This window comes from Periplaneta americana, chromosome 2 (genome assembly GCF_040183065.1).
Source record: "Periplaneta americana isolate PAMFEO1 chromosome 2, P.americana_PAMFEO1_priV1, whole genome shotgun sequence".
Classification (NCBI taxonomy): Eukaryota; Metazoa; Arthropoda; class Insecta; order Blattodea; family Blattidae; genus Periplaneta; species Periplaneta americana.
Genome location: NC_091118.1, coordinates 191,608,810 through 191,629,776, shown reverse-complemented (window position 1 = coordinate 191,629,776; position 20,967 = coordinate 191,608,810). Strand labels below are relative to the sequence as shown.

The 20,967-nt window shown below is 35.9% G+C and overlaps 2 protein-coding genes across 5 annotated transcripts in view; one reads left to right on the top strand and one right to left on the bottom strand.

The window, feature by feature from the left end:
• The window catches only part of LOC138694978 (LIM domain only protein 3-like), a 913,591-nt gene that overhangs the window by 454,234 nt on the left and 438,390 nt on the right, over positions 1–20,967 (top strand). The window lies entirely within an intron of this gene.
• The window catches only part of LOC138694975 (gamete and mating-type specific protein A-like), a 58,228-nt gene that overhangs the window by 15,204 nt on the left and 22,057 nt on the right, over positions 1–20,967 (bottom strand). For 2 of the 3 annotated variants that reach the window (XM_069819205.1, XM_069819204.1), the window contains exon 2: positions 15,127–15,525. The exons of the other annotated variant lie outside the window; for it this stretch is intronic. In XM_069819205.1, the coding sequence (XP_069675306.1) occupies positions 15,241–15,525 (285 nt within the window). In that variant the 3' untranslated portion in view covers positions 15,127–15,240. Of the gene's footprint in view, positions 1–15,126; positions 15,526–20,967 lie in introns of those variants that run through there. 3 annotated transcript variants of the gene reach the window in all.

Here is a 20,967-nt window from a genome sequence, read left to right as displayed (position 1 = left end):
TTAGTACATGTTTTAATCCAATCCTGATAACCATTAAAACTTTAAAACTTATCTCCTCCTTTTCACAATTTTCTACCAGTTTTTTTTTTAATTACCGGCTTCTGTTTTTATGTGATTCGTATTTGATTCTAACAACATTAATATGTACTTCACTATGTTTATTTTTATTTTATGAGGTAAATTTTATATAACTACCCCTTTTGATCTCATTATATACCTAAATTGTATCAGTATGTAATTAATTAATTCCTATCCAGTTTTATGTTCAGCCGTGTACGCAAGGTTTAATCCTGGTTGAGTGTAAGAGAAGGCCTTACGGCCTTAACTCTGCCAGGTTAAATAAAGCCATTATTATTATTATTATTATTATTATTATTATTATTATTATTATTATAAACATTTTAAATCAATTTTTTACTGTAACATCTAAATTTATTATATAACTTTCATATTTACGTTTAATTATAGGTTCACTTTGCCTATTAACTAATTATTTCGTGTCATCATACCGTACTGCATCCAGGTTAGCAGTTGTTGACATATAGCCAGCACACTGCAATAGCTAAATCGGTATTTCTCAGTGAGTACAGTAGGTCAGTCTAAATTCCTGCTACATGCTTGTCAGCAAGTTATTTGCTTATTTATACATCTTGCAGCATACATGTAAACATACTTGACATACTAATTACGTAAGTCAATATCAATTACAGTTACAACATTCTTTTCCATGCTCAAATTTTCATATTCTGCTTTTCATTAAATTTATTTTATGTGTAATCTTATTGAAATTTAAAGTCTTGAATATACTAATTAATTTGATGTTGTCTTTATAAACAAAGAAATTTACTACTAAATACATCTTTCTTGTTCAGATTATTTATTTATTTTTTATATACATATACAGGGTGCGTCAGAAAGAACGGATGGATTTCAAACTATCGATACGCAGCGAGGGGAGGGATAGAGTGAGGGGACCACCACTGTTGGGTCAGCCAGAGAATGCAGTTTCAGTTGAGAACATGGTGTTGGTCTGGTGTACAACGTGCTTTCATCGCAAAGACATTTTTGAAAAATGAAGAGTCTGTGATCGCCACTCAGGACTCATTTCGACATTGGACGTCACGCTAGGATTCCAACTCGGAATACAATTTTGGGGTGGGTGGCTTCATTTCGTACCACAGGTTCAACATTAAAGAAGAAATCACATGGACGAACAAGGAGCGCGTGTACACCTGCAAATGTGGAGACAGACAGTAGGTTGTCCGGCCACCTCAACGATCAGCCCGCAAACATGCTATTGCACTGAGATTGTCCGAGGTTACAGTAAGATCTGGCGCCTTGCGAGTTCTTTCTCTGGGAACATTTGAAGGCGTAAGTAACCCCATGTACTGGACGAACTGAAGACGGCGATTCGTGAAGAAATCGCGGCAATCCCACCAACTATGACTGAAAGTGACGGCGAACTTCAGAAAACGCCTCGATGCCTGTATCGAAAGCCAAGAACATCATATGGATGATGTTGTATACCATAAATAAACTGCATGTATTGATGAATCTGTTGATAACAATAAATTTTTGATTTGATGAATCCTTACAATTTTCTTGCCCTGTGAAATCCATCCGTTCTTTCTGACGCACCCTATATTATAGGAAAGTTAAGTTTTTGCTGTTGCCTACCTCTTAGTAAATAGTTTGGTTCAGTACTTCTATCATTATTTGTATTTGATTGTTCATAATTTTTTCTGCTAATGTTCCTATATGGTCTTTTACCTCTAATTAAGTGATCGTCCTCAACTTCATCTTCCTCGGTAGAATCCGCTAACCTCATCAGTGTTGGTGTGTCACATTTTCTAGCGCGCCTCGAACTACCCAAGGACTGTTGCACTATTTCTACAAGATTTTCACTTTCACTGCACTTTTTGGATGAACCATAGATGCTTCTCTAACTGCTGTCGATATAATTATAGTACTTTTTATTATATTACACGTTTCGAAGACATGCTGATAAAGTACAAACATGATTTAGATCTCAAATTTTATAGGGTACACCGGCGTTCAAAGATACCTGATACCTACTAACCGATAGTGATCGATAATTTGTTATTGTAGGTATGGCTTCTTTAGTTATTACTTCTATGAATAGATGGCGATGGTAACAATCAGGATAGCCAGTAGTTTATACAGTAGCCTAAATATACCCGCATTATAGAATTCAAATTTTCATTCCGCTCTAATGATTTTAAAAGCATTAGGTTAAGCAGAAAACCTCTGATACATTCAAATATGAGATAATTTATACTTAATCTACATCAACATTTCCCTAACAATTTTTACCATGCCAATAATTGTGTTATCTATCGAGAACTAACGGAACTATTTCGGAAGTTTTGTCAATTTGATATATCTTTGGTTCTGACTTATTCCGTGATTAGAAAGTTCGCTTACACGATCATAAAATCGTCGGTCAGAATCTCTGAACGCCAGTGTATTACCGAAATCAATTTGCAGTATGTCGTTTTTTCTATAACCTGAACTATTTGTTTTCTTACGCCGTACCTATCGCTAAAGAAGATTCTATCGTGGTACTATTTGAAGAAATCATACGCAGGTGCATAAAAACAAGCGTCTCTGATGGCATCCAATTAATTACAGAAGAGACAAGCAAAATTAACTAAGGGATTTTCTCCAGAAGTTGAAATACAGCCAAAGAAATTTTTAAATTTCAGAACTGATTTTATTGTAAATCTAATCAGTAACAAAATGAGACGAAAGCCATCAAATACAGAAAAATGAGAACAAAAGTCCCTCATAAGGTGCTACACAATGGGTTTCCTCGAAATTTTAATATCGAGTATTTAATGTAAAATAACTTGATGTAAGAGTACAGAGTGTGCAGATGCATCTTCGGATGTTTGAAACAATTTGTCGATAGGATCAGACACTATTCAAAGCTAATTAGCTGGAATTGTGAATATTCTGTACTATCCTTCTTCGCGACGCTAGTCAGCATTTTCGAGTTATTCAATTGAAGAGTTTTTTGGAAGAAGAATCATAGTCCAAAAACATAAATTTTCAGAAGAAACAGAAAACCATCTGGCATGAGTGTTGTTGGCATTTTAAGTTTGAAATTCATCGTGCCATTTCTTAAAATGTTGTAGAAACTTGGGAAAAGTGAAGTACATTTATAACTAAAATTGCCTCATAGAAATACATGTATAATCGCAGTTAATTGTGGACAATGGTTGTTTTAAGAAAACATACTCTGTTATGACTGAAGTGTGTCTCTCCTTTAAACTCCTGTCGCATTTTAAGCACATTTAAATGCCATCGACCTGGCCCGGGATAGAACTCGCAACCTTGGGCATAGAAGGCCAGCGCTATACCAACTCGCCAACCAGGTCGACATCTAGATGTCAAATTACAAAAATACAATAAAATGAATGTAGCCATTAGAAGACATTTCGGTAAACAACTGATAGTGGCTACAAAATTAAGATTACATAATATTACGTCAAGAGCAACACTCAGTTATGGGAGCGAAATTTGGATTTTATACATAAGAAATTCTCAGAAACTTGAAGCAGTTCTGATGGGCTTTCTAAGACCTCTGGTCGGTATAGCAGTGAAGAGAAGCGAATAGAAGCATTTGAAATGTGGATATGGAGAAGAACGGAACGTGTGAAGTGAAAAGACAGAATAAGAAATGAATCTGTGTTGGAAAGAGTGAGTGAAGAAAGAATTATGCTGAAACTGATCAGGGAGAGGAAAAGAAATAATGGTTGGGTTACTGGCTGGGAAGAACTGCCTACTGAAGGATGCACTGAAAGGAATGGTGAATGGGAGAAAAGTTCGGGACAAAAGAAGATATCAAATGATAGACTACATGAAGACATATGGATCGTATGAGGAGACAAAGAGAAACGCAGAAAATAGGAAAGGTTAGAGAACGCTGGATTTCCAGTGAAAGATCTACTCGTGGGCAGAACTCTAAATGAATTAATAAACGAACGAACGAAGGAACGAACGAATGGATGAATAAGTTCGTAGAAGTTTTCGAAATACACGTCCTACACGTCTCACTATGAATAAAGTTATTTATTTAACGTTAGCTTGCGTTTAAATTCGTAGAATTTTGGAAAATGCAAGTTACGTCCATTTAATTTTGTTAGGCCTACTATTAACGTTCATTTGGTTTGTATTAGGTTACGTTGAAATTCATAGAATTTTATTTAATCCGAAGGCTACGTACCTAATTATGTTTGACATTCATTCGCTTATATTAATTTGAAGTTCATAGAAGTTTGGGAAATACAGGGTCTATACATCTAGTTGCGATTAATATGCATTGAAATTAATAGAATATCAAATCTGAGGTCGTTGTAGCGTACCTAAAATTACGATTAACACTTCCATGTTTACAGAACTGATAAATGGATAATGCAGAGTGTTATAAAAGTATCCAATGTTTTAGGAGGTGATAGTATGCATCAAAACAAGAAAACAGTGTCGAATAAACATAGGTCCTAGGACACATACATTCTGAGATCTGAACTCTTGTTCATAGGAGGTGCTCAAAGTGACGTTCATTTATGGCAATGCATTTCTCTGCCTACATTACAGCAGACTACCAGATAATCATACTGTAGTTGACACCCTTGGCATGGAATACGTCGCAAGGAATACTGAAACAAACGTCTGGTTGTGGATATGAGCGGGGTTCAGCAGAGATGCCGTTGTGAATTTTCGTAATCAGCATGTTTGGGCTGATGAAAATCCCCATGCAGTTGAAGAAACAAGGCATCAGCGCCGATTCTCAATCAACGTATGGGTAGGCGTTCTTGGTGATAGATTAATAGGGCCATACGTGCTACCACAGAGATTAACTGGAGCTCGTTATCAGGACTTTCTTATTAATGTATTAACAACAAATTTCAAAGAGTGCGTGATTCCTTACGCCAAAGGGCAGAGGAACGTATTGCCATGAATGGACGTTACATTGAGCACCTCTTATGAACAAGTGTCCAGATATCAGAAAGTATGTGTTGTAGGACCCATGTTTATTAGACATTTTCTTGTTTTGATGCATACTAGCATCTCGTAAAATATTGGATACTTTTCTAACATCCTGTTTAATCCGCTGAAATGAGATTCTTGAGATCGGTAGCTGATATGCCTTCTAGCGTCAAAAGAAAAGCAGAGATATCAGCAAGGAAATATATATATATATATATATATATATATATATATATATATATATATATATATACTGTTGAAACACTAAAATTGCGGAATAAGAAATCAACTGTATCAAATCAACTGTATCAAGTACAGTTAGATCACAAAGTGGGCGTACCCCCCATGTATTACGACACTACGATGGATATGGTTGATTGATTGATATGAACATGTGCCTGATAGTTTAACGATCCAAGACATCGGTATGAATACCTTCATTTTCATAGCACAGCTGAATTCTGTGCCGTGTCCTGAAAGATGTTTTGTTGTGATAATCAAAGGTCGCTTCGTTCAAGGCATCTTCCACAGCTGCTTGTAATTGTGCCGTTGTGATATAGCGGTGATTTCACACTTTGTTTTCTATGAACCCCTAACAGCATTATCAGGTGTTGTGAGGTCAGCAAAATAAAAGCTTGAACTAGAGTCGGGCAAACAGCCTCTTACTCCCGCTCGTTCTCGTTGGCGAGACTAGCTGGCCGATAATGCCAGTTCCGAGAATCGCATTCTCGAGATTGGCACTCTCGAGAACGAGGAATACCGGGTCCCGGCCTGTTATCGCACGGCCGACTTATCGTTATGAAATGCGTACACGACTGCCGGCTTAATTGCCTCTCATCACTGCAATTCGTGACTCTTTCTGAAATATTAATGTTCATAAAGTAATTTAAGAAGTCACAGCAGTGTGGTATGCAATAATACAGCACATTATGATTGTCGACAATCTTACAGAAGTCACACTATTTTGATGAACTATTTATTGCCTTTCTGGAGAAGCAAAATAATGCAGCACTTTCAGTCGTTACCTAATCCTAAGCTAGTCTAAAACAATAACAAGTTATGGTTGGAGCTATGATATATTTTCTCGCTATCAGCATTTCGTTGACATTCCATATTTCATCATTCGATAGTGGTTTGTATACGCTATAGTAATGGATATCACACGACTGTATTATTATATTGCGCTTTCACATCTGGACGTTTCGTTGTTATTGCGCTGTGTAAGGACGAAATAAATTAATTAATACTTATTTATATTATTATAAGGGACCAAAGACTCTGACAAAAGATATTTTTGTTTCCCAACTGATAAAAATGCTGAATGTGAAATGGAAACACTTTTGCAAGAGGAAGGACAGAATAACTAACTAGAGTAGATCCTTTCAAGAATTGATCATAATTACTTACAAACGCGTTTTAAGGAACTCGGAGGTTCAATGCCGCTCTCACATAAGCCTGCCATCGGTCTCTACCCTGAGCAAGATTAATCCAATCTCTACCATCATATCCATTTTTATATTATCTTTCCATCTACGTCTCTGCCTCTCCAAACGTCTTTTCCCTCCGACTATCCAACTAACACTCTATATGCATTTCTGGATTCGCCCATACCTGCTAGATGTTCTGCCCATCTCATACCTCTGAATTTAATATTCCTAATAATGTCAAGTGAGGAGTACAATGCGTGTAGTTCTACGTTGTGCAAATTCATCCATTCTCTATCCCTCTTAGCCCCAAATATCTTCGTAAGGATCTTATTCTCGAACAGCCTTAAGCTCTGTTCCTCTCTCAAAGTGAGAGTCCAAATTTCACAACCATACAGAACAATCGGTAATATAACTGTTTTATAAATTCTAACTTTCAAGTTTTTTGAGAGCAGGGTGGATGACAAAAGCTTCTCGACCGAATAATAACAGGCATTTCTCCCCCCACCATATTTATTCTGCGTTTCCTCTCGAGTGTCATTTATATTTGCTATATCATAACAAAGAATAAAAGAGGGTACGGTTATTATTATTATTATTATTATTATTATTATTATTATTATTATTATTATTATTAAATTAGTTACTTTACGACGCTTTATCAACTGCTATCGCTATCTAGCATCTGAATAAGATGATGATAATGTCAGTGAAATGAGTCCAGGGTCCAGCGCCGAAAGTTACCCAGCATTTACTCTCAATGGGTTGAGGCGAGAAGACTCAGCCAGGTAAAGGCTCGTTCACAATAAACCGGGAACGGAAAAGATAACGAGAAATAATGTTAAAATAAATGTATTTAAATGTGAGCATTCACAATTAACGAGAAGATTGCCGGAGCCCGGGAACGGGAATGTGAAAGTTAATTGTGAATGCTCACATTTAAATGCATTTATTTTAAGAATATTTCCGTTATCGTTGTCGTTTCCGTTCCCGGTTTATTGTAAACCAGTGTTAACTTGTTCCAACCAAGATTCGAACCGGAACCCGATCGTTTCACAGTCAGGTGTGCTAACCGTTATTCTACAGCGATGGATTATTATTCTTATTATTATTAATTGTTATCAATTATTATTATTATATTATTATTAGTATCACTGTTATCATCATTAACATTGTCGTAATCATTAGGATGATCAAGATTATGATTATCAGGATTATTATGATGGTTATTATTTATTATTGTCTTGTAAGTTACCATTAGGTACAACGAATTAGAAATCTTATTAATTCTTAATTTGTTATTCTCGTTCCTATAACATATAGAATAATTATTGTAAACCATATAGGCCTATATAATTTTATATTGCAACATGGCTGCAGTACAATAAGGATTGTTCTGCAACAATATTTTATAACGTGCACACCAGTAGAAAGTGTAGTTTTCTATAGTATAGGCTGGTTCACAATAAACCGGGAACAGAAACTAGAACGGAAATAACGTTAAAATAAATGTAGCCTACAGTATTCAAATGTGAGCATTCAGAATAGTTAATTGTGAATGCTTACATTTAAATACATTTATTTTAACAATATTTCCGTTCTAGTTCTCGTTGCCATTTCCGTTCCCGGTTTGTTGTGAACCAGCTTTTAATATTTCCATGTTTCATATCATTGTGTTACAAACTATTTTTTTATTTAGTTGCTATAAAAGATAGCCTAATTACTGTAAAGTGTAAACCATCTTGGACTATATAGCCTCATTTTCAACTACGTATATTAAAATATCATTTAATACCATCCGTACAATAACGGGTTTTCATGCGTTGAAGGTTCCGTACAAATTTTACGGAACAAACGTTTGAGTCATGAGTCTTTCGCAAACAGCTCTTTGGTTAACTCGCCGTTATTCGAGAACCAGTAAAGATTTTGAGTGGCCATCACTTTTAAAATTAATTTCCATCCTTTCTCAACATTTCTCTCGCTTTGACCCCCCATCTAACGTGAAAAACAAAAAAGTTTTCAGCCTGCAAAGGTGAAGTTGCAAATGTCTATTCTGAACACATCAATCTCCATCGAAGTTAATATTTTTTTTCTCACTTTCCAAAAAAATATTTTCAGTTCGATTTTTTTTTCCTATGTTTTCCTTAGACATTGAGCTATCAATCCAAAAAATTACAGCGCGATTGATTAAGTATTATAGGAGCTACGACATGATATATATTTAAAGAACTGGGAAATGTATAAGCCAATGCTTCTTATAGGAGCACGGCCCGAGCGATATCGCTTGCTTATCAGTACTACAGTCCCGCCTAGACCTCCGAGACTGTCGGGAATGACCTAGTATCGGTAATCCCGGGACCAAGAGAATCTCGTGTTCTCTATCAAAGAGTCATTTGGGTACGTTAAGTACTCGCACACCGAGCGAGACTACGATGATTACGCAACCGAGAACGGGCGATAATATGAGGCAGTCTGCCCGACTCTAGCTTGAACATCTGCAGATCCTCTTCCAATCCACCGGTTCGTAAAGGTCGATGGTAAACGGGCTCCGGTCAGCCATGTTTGTTTATAACTGCACGGTTACCATGGTAGCATGGTACCAACGTAAACATAGGGGTACCAATATTCACATTCAACATTCACAAAGTAAGTGAAATGAGAATACATGGGGGGTACGCCCACTTTGTGGACTCACTGTATATTAAGAATGAACGAAAAATGCGAACCTAAAGTATTATTACACTGTAGACACATGTATGATACAGAAGAGTGGTCCACACCTGTGGAGTAACGGTCAGCGCGTCTGGCCGCGAAACCAGGTGGCCCGGGTTCGAATCCCGGTCGGGACAAGTTACCTGGTTGAGGTTTTTCCGGGGTTTTCCCTCAACCCAATACGAGCAAATGCTGGGTAACTTTCGGTGCTGGAACCCGGATTCATTTCATCGGCATTATCACCTTCATTTCATTCAGACGCTAAATAACCTAGATGTTGATACAGCGTCGTAAAATAACCCAATAAAAAAATACAGAAGTGTGGGCAGACCGGAACCAAGATGGCAAGAGTCTACCGCTGTAACGGTTAGCATGCCTGAAACGTCGGGACCGGGTTCAAATCCGGTTTGGTGAAGTTAACTGGTTGAAGCTTCCTGGGTTTTACATTAACCCAATAAGAAGAAATAGTGGGTAACTTTCGACTTTGGACCCTAGACTCATCTGTTATTAAATGATTATGCAAACAGGAGTGTGTAACATGTTTATTTTTTCCTGAATTATTCGTCTTTAAATGTTGACGTCTCGTGCTGTTATGCATTCGGTTGCGTTACAGTCCGAGTTCAACATCGGAATTACGATACGAACTTCCTAGTCGCCATTATAATAGAAACGAAAAATTTTCTTGAAAATAATTATGTGCTTAATATTATGTCCCACATATGAGATACACTATTAGATTATTCTTAATTAATTATTAATTCTATTCGTACAAGAGACAAACTTGCTTTAAAAGTTAAAAAGAATCCAAGTAACGTGTAACTAAAAAATTACTACAGAGCATATAGAAATATGTTAACACTTATCATTCGAAAAACAAAAATTAAATATTATGAATCCAAATTTGATAGATACAAAAATGAACCTAAAAAATTCTGGCAAGTTATAAATGAAGCTACAGATGTAAATGTACAAAATAAACAGCCAATCAAGGAGTTAAAAAACGATAAAGGTGAACTATTAAATTGCAGAAAAGAGATTTCAAACGAATTTAATAATTATTTTTCAGAGATAGGACACAAAGTTACTTCTAACATTAATACGTCAAATTTTAACTCTTCTCTACAAAATGAGACACAAGATGAACATTTAGCTTCCTCCATGTTTCTTTTCCCTGTAACTGAAGATGAAATTATTATTTTGGTTAAGAAATTAAAAAATAATGTTTGCTCTTGGTATAGATGGAATTAAGAATATATCAAAACCCATGGGTCATATTTTTAACTTATGTTTTGTGCAAGGTATATTCACAGATGTTTTGAAATGTGGCATAGTAATTCCAATATACAAATCTGGAGATGAAAATAATTTAAAAAAACTATAGACCTATATCTTTACTTCCAACATTTTCCAAATTGCTTGAAAAATGTTTAAAGAATAGATTAATAAATTTTTCAGAAAAACATAAAATCCTCTCTAAAAATCAGTTTGGTTTCCGCAATAATATTTGTACTGATGATGCTCTTATTAATGTTACTGGAAAAAATATCAATGAACTAGATATCAGAAACAAATGTTTGGGTATTTTCTTGGATCTACGGAAAGCTTTTGACACTATCAATCATAATTTACTTTTGGACAAACTACATACTATAGGAGTTAGAGGTATAGTTTTAAAATTATTCCAATCATATTTTAGTAACAGAAGGCAAATGACCAAAATTGGAGATCAATTTAGTGAATACAAATATATTGATATAGGTGTACTGCAAGGAACAATTTTGGGACCTATTTTATTTCTAATATATGTTAATGATCTGCTAAATATATAGAAAAATTTAATGGATCTATATATTCATATGCGAATGATACAGTAGTTATTTTCAGTAGTCTTTCTTGGCAAGAAGCATATAGAAATGCTAATATAGGTTAAAAAATCGCTTAATTCCAACTTCCTTGCTTTAAATATATCTAAATCAACTTTAGTTCCTTTTTCATTAACAGCTGCCTCTGTTCAAGATTTAAAATTTAGCGATGAATATAGACTAATAATACACAGTGAAAACTGTTTAGATCCCAAAAGTTGTAAATGTCCACCATTGAAAGAAGCCACGTATGTCAAATATCTGGGTATCATTATTGATCAGAATTTAAAATGGGCTCATCACATTACTCATCTTTGTAATAGGCTTCGTAAAACAATTTATAAATTCGTTAATTTCGATGCTACTTACCCATTAGAGTTCTACGAAATGTTTATTTGGCCATTATTCAGTCTATCATTCAATATGGTGTAATTGTTTGGGGTGGAAGTACAAAAATTAATCTTAGTCCGTTAAATTTACTACAAAAACGAATAATTAAAATTTGTTTAAAGAAACGTTTCGATTATCCAACTAAATTAATTTATTATGAATTTAATGTATTTAATATTGAACAAATTTATAAGTATACGCTGTTAAAATTTTATCATAAAAATCGTAATAAGTTTGTATTACAGACACATAATTATGACACAAGACGAAATACTAATGTAACGTTAGTAGAACCTAAATGTCTCACATCTGCTGTCTAAAGCATAGCATTAATTTTGGCCCTCGGTTGTACAATGCTTTAACTAAATTACACCCAGAACTTCTAACATGTAACCCACTAACATATAACAAGAAAATTAGAAACGTGTTAATATCTTCAATTTGATTAAATAAATTTATAGCCTATGTGTATGAATTAATCAACCTATATTATATTTGTATTCTATAATTTTGAAATATATAGTCCTACTTTTCACGTGCGATATTATTCTTCTCTAGTGTTAATATTATATTATATAATTCCATTGCCGCTGTAATTTAAATTTTATTTCCTATTTTATTTTACTTATTTATTTTTATTATTATTATTATTATTATTATTATTATTATTATTATTATTATTATTATTATTTTCTATATTTCTCTTATATTAATATTGTATTATACAATTTTTGTAACTGTTAATTTTAATTCTATTTCCTATTTTATTTTATTTTATTTTATATTCTCTTATAGGCTTATTAATATTATATCTGAACTGCGACCCAAGACGAACGCTGCTCATTCGGTCTCAAATTGTGTTAATACTACTGTATCTCCTGTTTCATATTGTTTGTATTATTTTATTTCTATTTCTCTTGTTTGTTTGTAATTATATTCTTTATTCTGTATATATTTAAATTTAAATAAATAGAATAAATAAATAAAGATTAAAATGTAGTTGTTCACCTGATGATAGTAATATTTCAGATTTGATCCAGTAACGTTTTGTGACGTAGAACGAATATTTTCAGAGTATCTACCAAGAACAGAAACATTTCTCCATCTTGTAGTTAGTAAGTTACTTCTCGCAGCCCACTTAAGTACACTTTTTCGTGAGTTTGTGTGTTCTTATCATAGGCTAGACATAAAGGAATAGGATCTTTGAGTGTCGAGTTTGGGTTGAAGTAACGAGATTTCACAGCATGTTTAGAATTTTCAGCGAGTGTTCATCTGTCCGAAACGACAGTGAATTTGGTACCTCTTTTATTGCCTCTTATGAGAACTACATAGTAAGTACAATATTCAACTTCTCACATCTGAATGAGTTCAGCCTCTGCCTTCACTGGAAGATTACGCAGGCGCGGCCGTAGTAGAATCGTTGGATGCTGGCGCTGCCGTGGTTGAAGTTTGAGTCGCTGGTGCTGCCGTACTTTTTATTATCGATGAGAGCACATCGGGGATTCGGATAGACAAACTTGGAGGTAAAGTGGGGAGGTCAAGCGGATTTGAAAATTGAGTCTCTTCAAGTGATATATCTATCCAATGCTTTTGCTTCAGTAAAGTCTCATTTTACAAACCTATGGATCAACAATTGGCTCTCTTCTGACAAAGGAAAAATTTTACAGTCTGTACAAAAGAAACCAAATGACCTGGAAATGTACAAAAACTTGCCCAGACATGTTGAAACATTTTTAACAAGAGCCAGAACAGGTTACATTGTCACTCAATTGTACATACACCGATTTCACATTTCTGATAATCCTACTTGTCTGTTGTGTAATAATCATGATGAAGATCTGGAACACATTCTTCTCTACTGTCCATCCATAAACCACAAAAGAAGTAAATTAAAATCATCAGTACCAGTTGCAGAAGACACAGCCCTGCAGTACACCGATGAAAATACCCCTCATTTGTCGTGAAAAACAAAAACTGAATAGACTACAGTGGACTATAATGGACTTTATGTTGTCAGCAAACAGTTGGATACATTAAGAAGATTGATTGATTATTCTCAAAGCACCCTTCCCCTATATTCCTCTCTCAAAATGAGAGTCTAAGTTTCACAACCCTCCGGACTGCACCGAAATTCACCACAAGAGTTAAATATTAGTTCTGTCACGGTTTTTGAGCTCACGGAAAACCCAATTAGTCGCTAGTATTATTATTATTATTATTACTATTATTATTATTATTATTATTATTATTATTATTATTTTTGACTGTTATTCATAGCTTATTTCATACCGTTTATTGGATACATTTAAATCACACATAATATTGCTTTTGTTTATCCTTATTCCATCACCTTAATTTCTGTGTAGACATTACATAAAACTATACGGATTTCCTGAATCCCCTGTCACATTTTGCGGTCGTAGTTGCACCCCAAATGTATGAGGTAACGAAGGCGTCATAGTATAATTGCGTCCTGTATGCAATTAAAATTAATCGTAAAATACTATTTGGGATTTCAGATTTTTTTGCCCTAAATGGGTAATTATTTTTAAACTATCAAATACTTAAAAAAAGAATTAAGATAGTTTTCGAGTTAATACTAATAAGATTGACCACTGCTTCTTGGTTACAGGTACCTTGTGATACAAAAGTCACTTCCCAAATGGAGAAAACAATATTGCTTTGATTTGACTTACAAAAACATAACAAATTATTTTCTTTGCAACAAATATCTTAGGTTTGCATACTAAGATTATCCAATATATTTCAACCTATATAAATTGGAGTATGTAAGAATAATGTAATTAGACGATCCACGAAGTACACGAGTTTACTGCAACTGGATCATACGGTTTTTGAGTGTTGAACAATTCTTCCTTCAGCTTGTTTTGTTCAGTAACGAATACCTATTCTGTCTAGTTGAGTATGCTCCTATACGAAATGAACGAGATTAATCAAAGAAAACCAAAAATTGACGCAATATTGCAACAGTTCCAGTGCTCAGAATATAATTTTAGGCGAATTATTGGACAGAATTGTAATTAACATTCTGTATGATTAATCACAGGATAAACTGATAAAAAAATCACATCGCGTCACGATCTAAATTGTGTTAAAATGTAGTGCAAGATCTCTAGCTTACGGCAACTATAACATTATTTGGATATTCTTGCAAGTTACTTTGTTATTTTACATTTTAGAGATCGGTGCGCAACCGTTATCACGCGGTTACAGCTATTTGAAGAATCAGATTCGAAGATTCTGGAAAAAAAAAAACGCTTATTGACTACATGAAAATAAAAATACGATTAGAGGAATGTTCTGAAGGTGTAGAAAAATACTTAGATAGGAATCTAAAGGATTTTGTATTTAATTTTACTTCAAAATTATATGCTAGTTCTGTACAAAGTTTCATGAAAATCCGTGTGGTAGAATAAAAGTTATTAATTTTGTCTAAAACCACCCTCTATAAAGTCGTAATTTCTCTTACACAAACGTAATGAGAGTTCGTACTAAAAAAAAAACATGTGCTACCTCTAGCTCCTGTGTAAAGTTTTATGAAAATCTGTTAGATAGAATATAAGTTATTAATTTCGTCTAGCTAAATTTGCGTTTTGATCCACTGTGCTTTGGAGTGTCAGGATTGGGTTCAAGTATTCGTATCTCGTTGTGAGTTTTGAATTTTCAATGCGTGTTTACTTGTCGGAAATGAAAGTCGGTGAATTTGGTGTATATTTTATTGTCTGTACTATTTATTATAGTATGAGAACTACGACATACTAAGTACAATATTTAATATCTCACAGCTGAAGTAGTTTAGTGGCTGCATTCAGTGGAAGTTAGGCTGACGCTGCCGTGGTTGTGGCGTCAGTAGCAGGAGCTGCCGTAGTTGTAGCGTCAGTGGCAGGAGCTGCCGTAGTTGGAGCGTCAGTGGCTGGAGCTGCTGAGGTAGTGGCGGCTGGTGCTGCCGTACTCTTTTGCGGGATTGGGAATGGCAATGAGAATGGCAACTGTTCAAATAGATTGGGGATATTAGACGGTTCTGGAACTTTTGGAATTAGAGAGGGGATAAAAAGGGGCTCACTCAGTGCTACGGCAGCTAGAGCTGCGATAGTAAGAAGTGCCTGAAAAGAAAAACGTTCATTTATCACCATTTTTTTGTTTAGAGAGATTAGTTCTTATCCACTCGTTTAGGCGATTAAAGAGGTTCTACCCTTTTCCTGAAAAATATTTTAGTACCCCACTTCGATTACCGTTGGATCAACAGAGAGATGCAGACGACTGTCACACACTGGTTCCGATCCCAGGCGGCAGACTTCTACGACATATGACTACAAAAGTTGATCCCATGTTATGACAAATGGTTCAATTTCGGTGGGGAGTATGTTGAAAAATAGCTCAACAGTTACTATCTGCTATAAATTAAATCATGGTTTATTTAACGACACTCGCAACTGCAGAGGTTATATCAGCGTCGCCGGTGTGCCAGAATTTTTGTCCCGCAGGAGTTCTTTCACATGCCAGTAAATCTATTGACATGAGCCTGTCGCATTTAAGCGCACTTAAATGCCATCGACCTCGGCCGGGATCGAAGCCGCAACCTCGAGCATACTCGTATAAGGCCAGAGCTATACCAACTACGCTACAGAGGGCGACGCTATCTGCTATGTCTGTTCCAATAAATCTTTGCGTGAAATTGTGTTTCCTTTCTGTAAACTGCCCCAGGGAAACTTACTTTCTGAACGGCCCTCGAAATTGCGCTCGAGTTGTCAAAATTTATATAAGAACTTGTTTTGACATTATTAACATGGTGGAAGAAAAAAAATAATTTTTCATCTGCCTCCATGAGAATGTTTGCTTGTGAGTGGACGTAGAGGTTAGAGGATTGATATACAGCTGACTTCTTTTCAGTACACTTCAGTCTAGTTCATGTTAATGCAGTATGTATTACAATAGCGAATCTTCATTTCGAAATATATTACGAAGAAATCGTATGAAAATTGTCTTGCTATATTTCTATGGAAATATTCGGGCTTTTAACAACCATCTTATTTTTTCAATACAGAATTTAGTGAAGAAAAGTTAGAGAAATGGGCTTCATTTTTTAAATAAAAAGTAGGCTCATAAATTGCGTTCTAATTGGAGAAAATCTGGATGATACAGGGTTTTGGCTAGAACAGCCTCACAGGTAAGCCAGTAATTTATATCTATAACGTGATGTACACCAGACTACCAGATCATCATACCGTATTTGACACCCTTGGCATGGAAAAATGATACGTCGCAAGGAATACTGAAAACAAAAGACTGGTTGTGGATATGAGCGGGGTTCAGCAGAGAGGATGTTGTGAATTTTCGTAATCAGCATGTTTGGGCTGTTGAAAGTCGTCATGCAGTTGAAGAAACAAGGCATCAGCACCGATTCTCAATCAACGTATGGGCAGGCGTTCTTGGTGATGCATTAATAGGGCCATACGTGCTACCACAGAGATTAACTGGGGATCGTTATCAGGACTTTCTTATTAATGTCAATTTCAAAGAGAACGTGATTCCTTACGCCAAAGGGCAGAGGAATGTATTGCCACGAATGGACGTTACATTGAGCACCTCTTATGAACAAGTGTTCAGATATCAGAAAGTATGTGTTGTAGATCTCATGTTTATTATACATTATTTTCTTGTTTTGATGCATACTAGCATCTCCTAAAATATTGGATACTTTTCTAACACCATGTATAATCCGCTGAAATGAGGTTCTTGAGATCGGTAGCTCATATACCCTCTTGCATCAAAAGAAAAGCAGAGACACTAAAATTACGAAATAAAAAAACCCCTGTATCAAGTACAGTGAGGTCACACAGTGATGTCCCATGTATTACGACACTACGGTGGATATGGTTGATTCATTTATATGGACACGTGCCTGATTGTTTAACGATCAAAGACATCGGTATGAATATCTTAATTTTCATAGCACAGCTGAATTCTGCGCCATGTCCTGGCAGATGTTTTGCGGAGATAATCAAGGGTCACTTCGTTGAAGTCTCTTCACAGCTGCTTATAATTATGCCGTTGTGTTATAGCGGTGATTTCGCACTTTGTCCTTTATGAACCCCTAGACAGCATTATCAGGTATTGTGAAGTCGGCAAAAGGAGCTTAAACATCTGCAGATCCTCTTCCAATCCACCGGTTACGAAAGGTCGATGATAAACGGACTCCGGTCAGCATTGTTTGTTTATAACTGCACGGTTACTATGGTAGCATAGTACCAACGTAAACATATGTGTACCAAATTCACATTCAACATGCACAAAGTAAGTGAAATAAAAATACATAGGGGTACGCCCACTTTGTTGCTTCAATATATTGTGAATTTTATTAGTAACAACAATGTAATTTATTCGCCACAATAATTCCTTTCTACAATCCACCTTAAACGCTCTCGTCAACAATTGGATCTTCACTCAACACAGTATTCGTTATAGCACTCCACCGACGACAATGACAACTTACTTGGACTATTACGCACAACAATGAACTGTTAATCTTAACTAATATTTACAAAGCACTATTTACAAATCAGAACTATCAGTTCTCAGTTTACAGTTCTTCTAGCTCAGTCACTCGAGTTGACAGTATCTCGAACCACAGACCTCCAGAGACAGTTCACTGTACTCGAACTCAGGTCCCTCCAACTGCGGTCCACTGCACTCGAACTCAGGTACCTCCAACTGCGGTCCACTGCACTCGTATTCAGGCCTTCGGATGCTGACGCAGATGCGGACGCACACTCGAGTCGAACTCCGGTACACAAAACTGGCTTTCTTACTGACTGGCTGACTAATCAACTGAAAACTCTGTCGGTCCTTCGCGTCCGTAATTTATAACCACAGCGACGTAGCCTCGAAGGTTCCACGCGTCTCTAGAGATGGCACTCCAGAAAAAGCCAGAGCCCTCTCCTCTCTACCAGCACCAGATGCGCGCGCACTCTCGCTCCACTCTCTCGCCGCGTTGGCCCTTTCCCCTCTTCGCCAATCCTCCGTGCTCCGCGCGATCTGCTTTCTCGCGGGACGCTGGTCGTGAGTTCGAATCTCACGTCGCTGTCACAATATATTAAGAATGAACGAAAAATGCGAAGCAAAAATATTATTAAATTGTAGGCCCATATAAGATACATAAGTGTAGGCAGACCGGAAACAAGATGGCAAAAGTCTACCGCTGTAACGGTTAGCATGTCTGAACGCCGGGCCCAGGTTCGAATCCTCTTTGGGCGAGTTAACTGGTTGAGGAATCCTGGGTTTCACATTAACCCAATAAGAACAAACACTGGGTAACTTTCAGCTTTGGAACTTAGACTCGTCTGTTATTAAATAACTATGCAAACTGGAGTGAGTAACATGTTTATTTTTTCCTGAATTATTCGTCTTTAAATGTTGACGTCTCGTACTGCTGTGTATTCAATTGCGTTACAGTCCGAGTTCAACATCGGAATTACGATACGAACATCCTAGTCGCCATTACAGTAGAAAATAAAACTTTTCTTGAAAATAATTATTTGTTTAATATTATGTCCCACATATGAGATACACTATTACTTACTTACTTACAAATGGCTTTTAAGGAACCCGAAGGTTCATTGCCGCCCTCACATAAGCCCGCCATCGCTCCCTATCTTGTGCAAGATTACTCCAGTCTCTATCATCATATCCCACCTCCCTCAAATACATTTTCATATTATCCTCCCATCTACGTCTCGGCCTCCCTAAAGGTCTTTTTCCCTCTGGTCTCCCAACTAACACTCTAGGCCTATATGCATTTCTGGATTCGCCCATACGTGCTACATGTCCTGCCCATCTCAAACGTCTGGATTTTATGTTCCTAATTATGTCAGGTGCAGAATACAATGCGTGCAATTCTGTGTAGTGTAACTTTCTCCATTCTCCTGTAACTTCATCCCACTTAGCCCCAAATATTTTCCTAAGCACCTTATTCTCAAACAACCTTAACCTATGTTCCTCTCTCAGAGTGAGAGTCTAAGTTTCACAACCATACAGAACAACCGGTAATATAACTGTTTTATAAATTCTAACTTTCAGATTTTTTGACAGCAGACTGGATGATAAAAGCTTCTCAGCCGAATAATAACATGCATTTCCCATATTTTTTCGGTGTTTAATTTCCTCCCGAATATCATTTATATTTGTTACTGTTCCTCCAAGATATTTGAATTTTTCCACCCCTTCGAAGGATAAATCTCCAATTTTTATATTTCCATTTCATACAATATTCTGGTCACGAGACATAATCGTATACTTTGTCTATTTCGGGATTTACTTCCAAATCGATCGCTTTACTTGCTTCCAGTAAAATTCCCGTGTTTTCCCTAATCGTTTGTGAATTTTCTCCTAACATATTCACGTCATCCGCATAGACAAGAAGCTGATGTAACCCGTTCAATTCCAAACCCTGTCTGTTATCCTGAACTTTCCTAATGGCATATCTAAAGCGAAGTTAAAAAGTAAAGGTGATAGTGCATCTCCCTGCTTTAGCCCGCAGTGAATTGGAAAAGCATTAGATAGAAACTGACCTATACGGACTCTGCTGTAAGTTTCACTGAGACACATTTTAATTAATCGAACTAGTTTCTTGGGAATACCAAATTCAATAAGAATATCATGTAATACTTCCCTCTTAACCGAGTCATATGCCTTTTTGAAATCTATGAATAACTGCTGTACTGTACCCTTATACTCCCATTTTTTCTCCATTATCTGACGAATACAAAAAATCTGATCAATAGTCGATCTATTACGCCTAAAACCGCACTGATGATCCCCAATAATTTCATCTACGTACGGAGCTAATCTTCTCAAAAGAATATTGGACAACATTTTGTACGACTTCAACAAAAGTTATGAGAGATGTGGATATGGTTGACAACGTGATCTTGGTAAGTTCTTTACGTTTCCGATTTCAGTAAATTTCCTTACGATTCTTGTCACTGTTGTATGTGGAATTGGATTGCAATTCGGATACATATTATTAAATAAATTCGCTGCCTCTAGAAGAGATCGTTGCCTCTCTCCATAGCCAAGTATAATTAAAATTAAAATCCTTACCCTTTCGCTCAACATCAGATAGGATTATTTAACGCGCTAGAAGTCAGATTCAATCCCTTAAATAAGATGTTTCTGTATCAATAAACACGATTCCATGGATATAAACAAAGGACAGTAAGTGACAGTAAACAAAAGAAGCGGTTTAGTTGTATACCATGGATATAAACAAGGAACATTCAAATCACAGTAAACAGAATAAGCTTTTTACTTGTATATCATGGACATAAACAAAGGACATTCAAATCACATTTTAAAAAAGCGTTTTACTCGCATTCTTCGTTAGACCTACACTTTTCTGTTCTCTTGCTTTAGCAATAAATAAATTTGTACAAAAATATCTAGTTAAAGCCATACGGCCTTCTGTAACACCCAACCAGGAGTAAAACTGCGATACATAAAACACTACAAATTTACAAAATACAGGACAAAAAATGAACTGATAATCA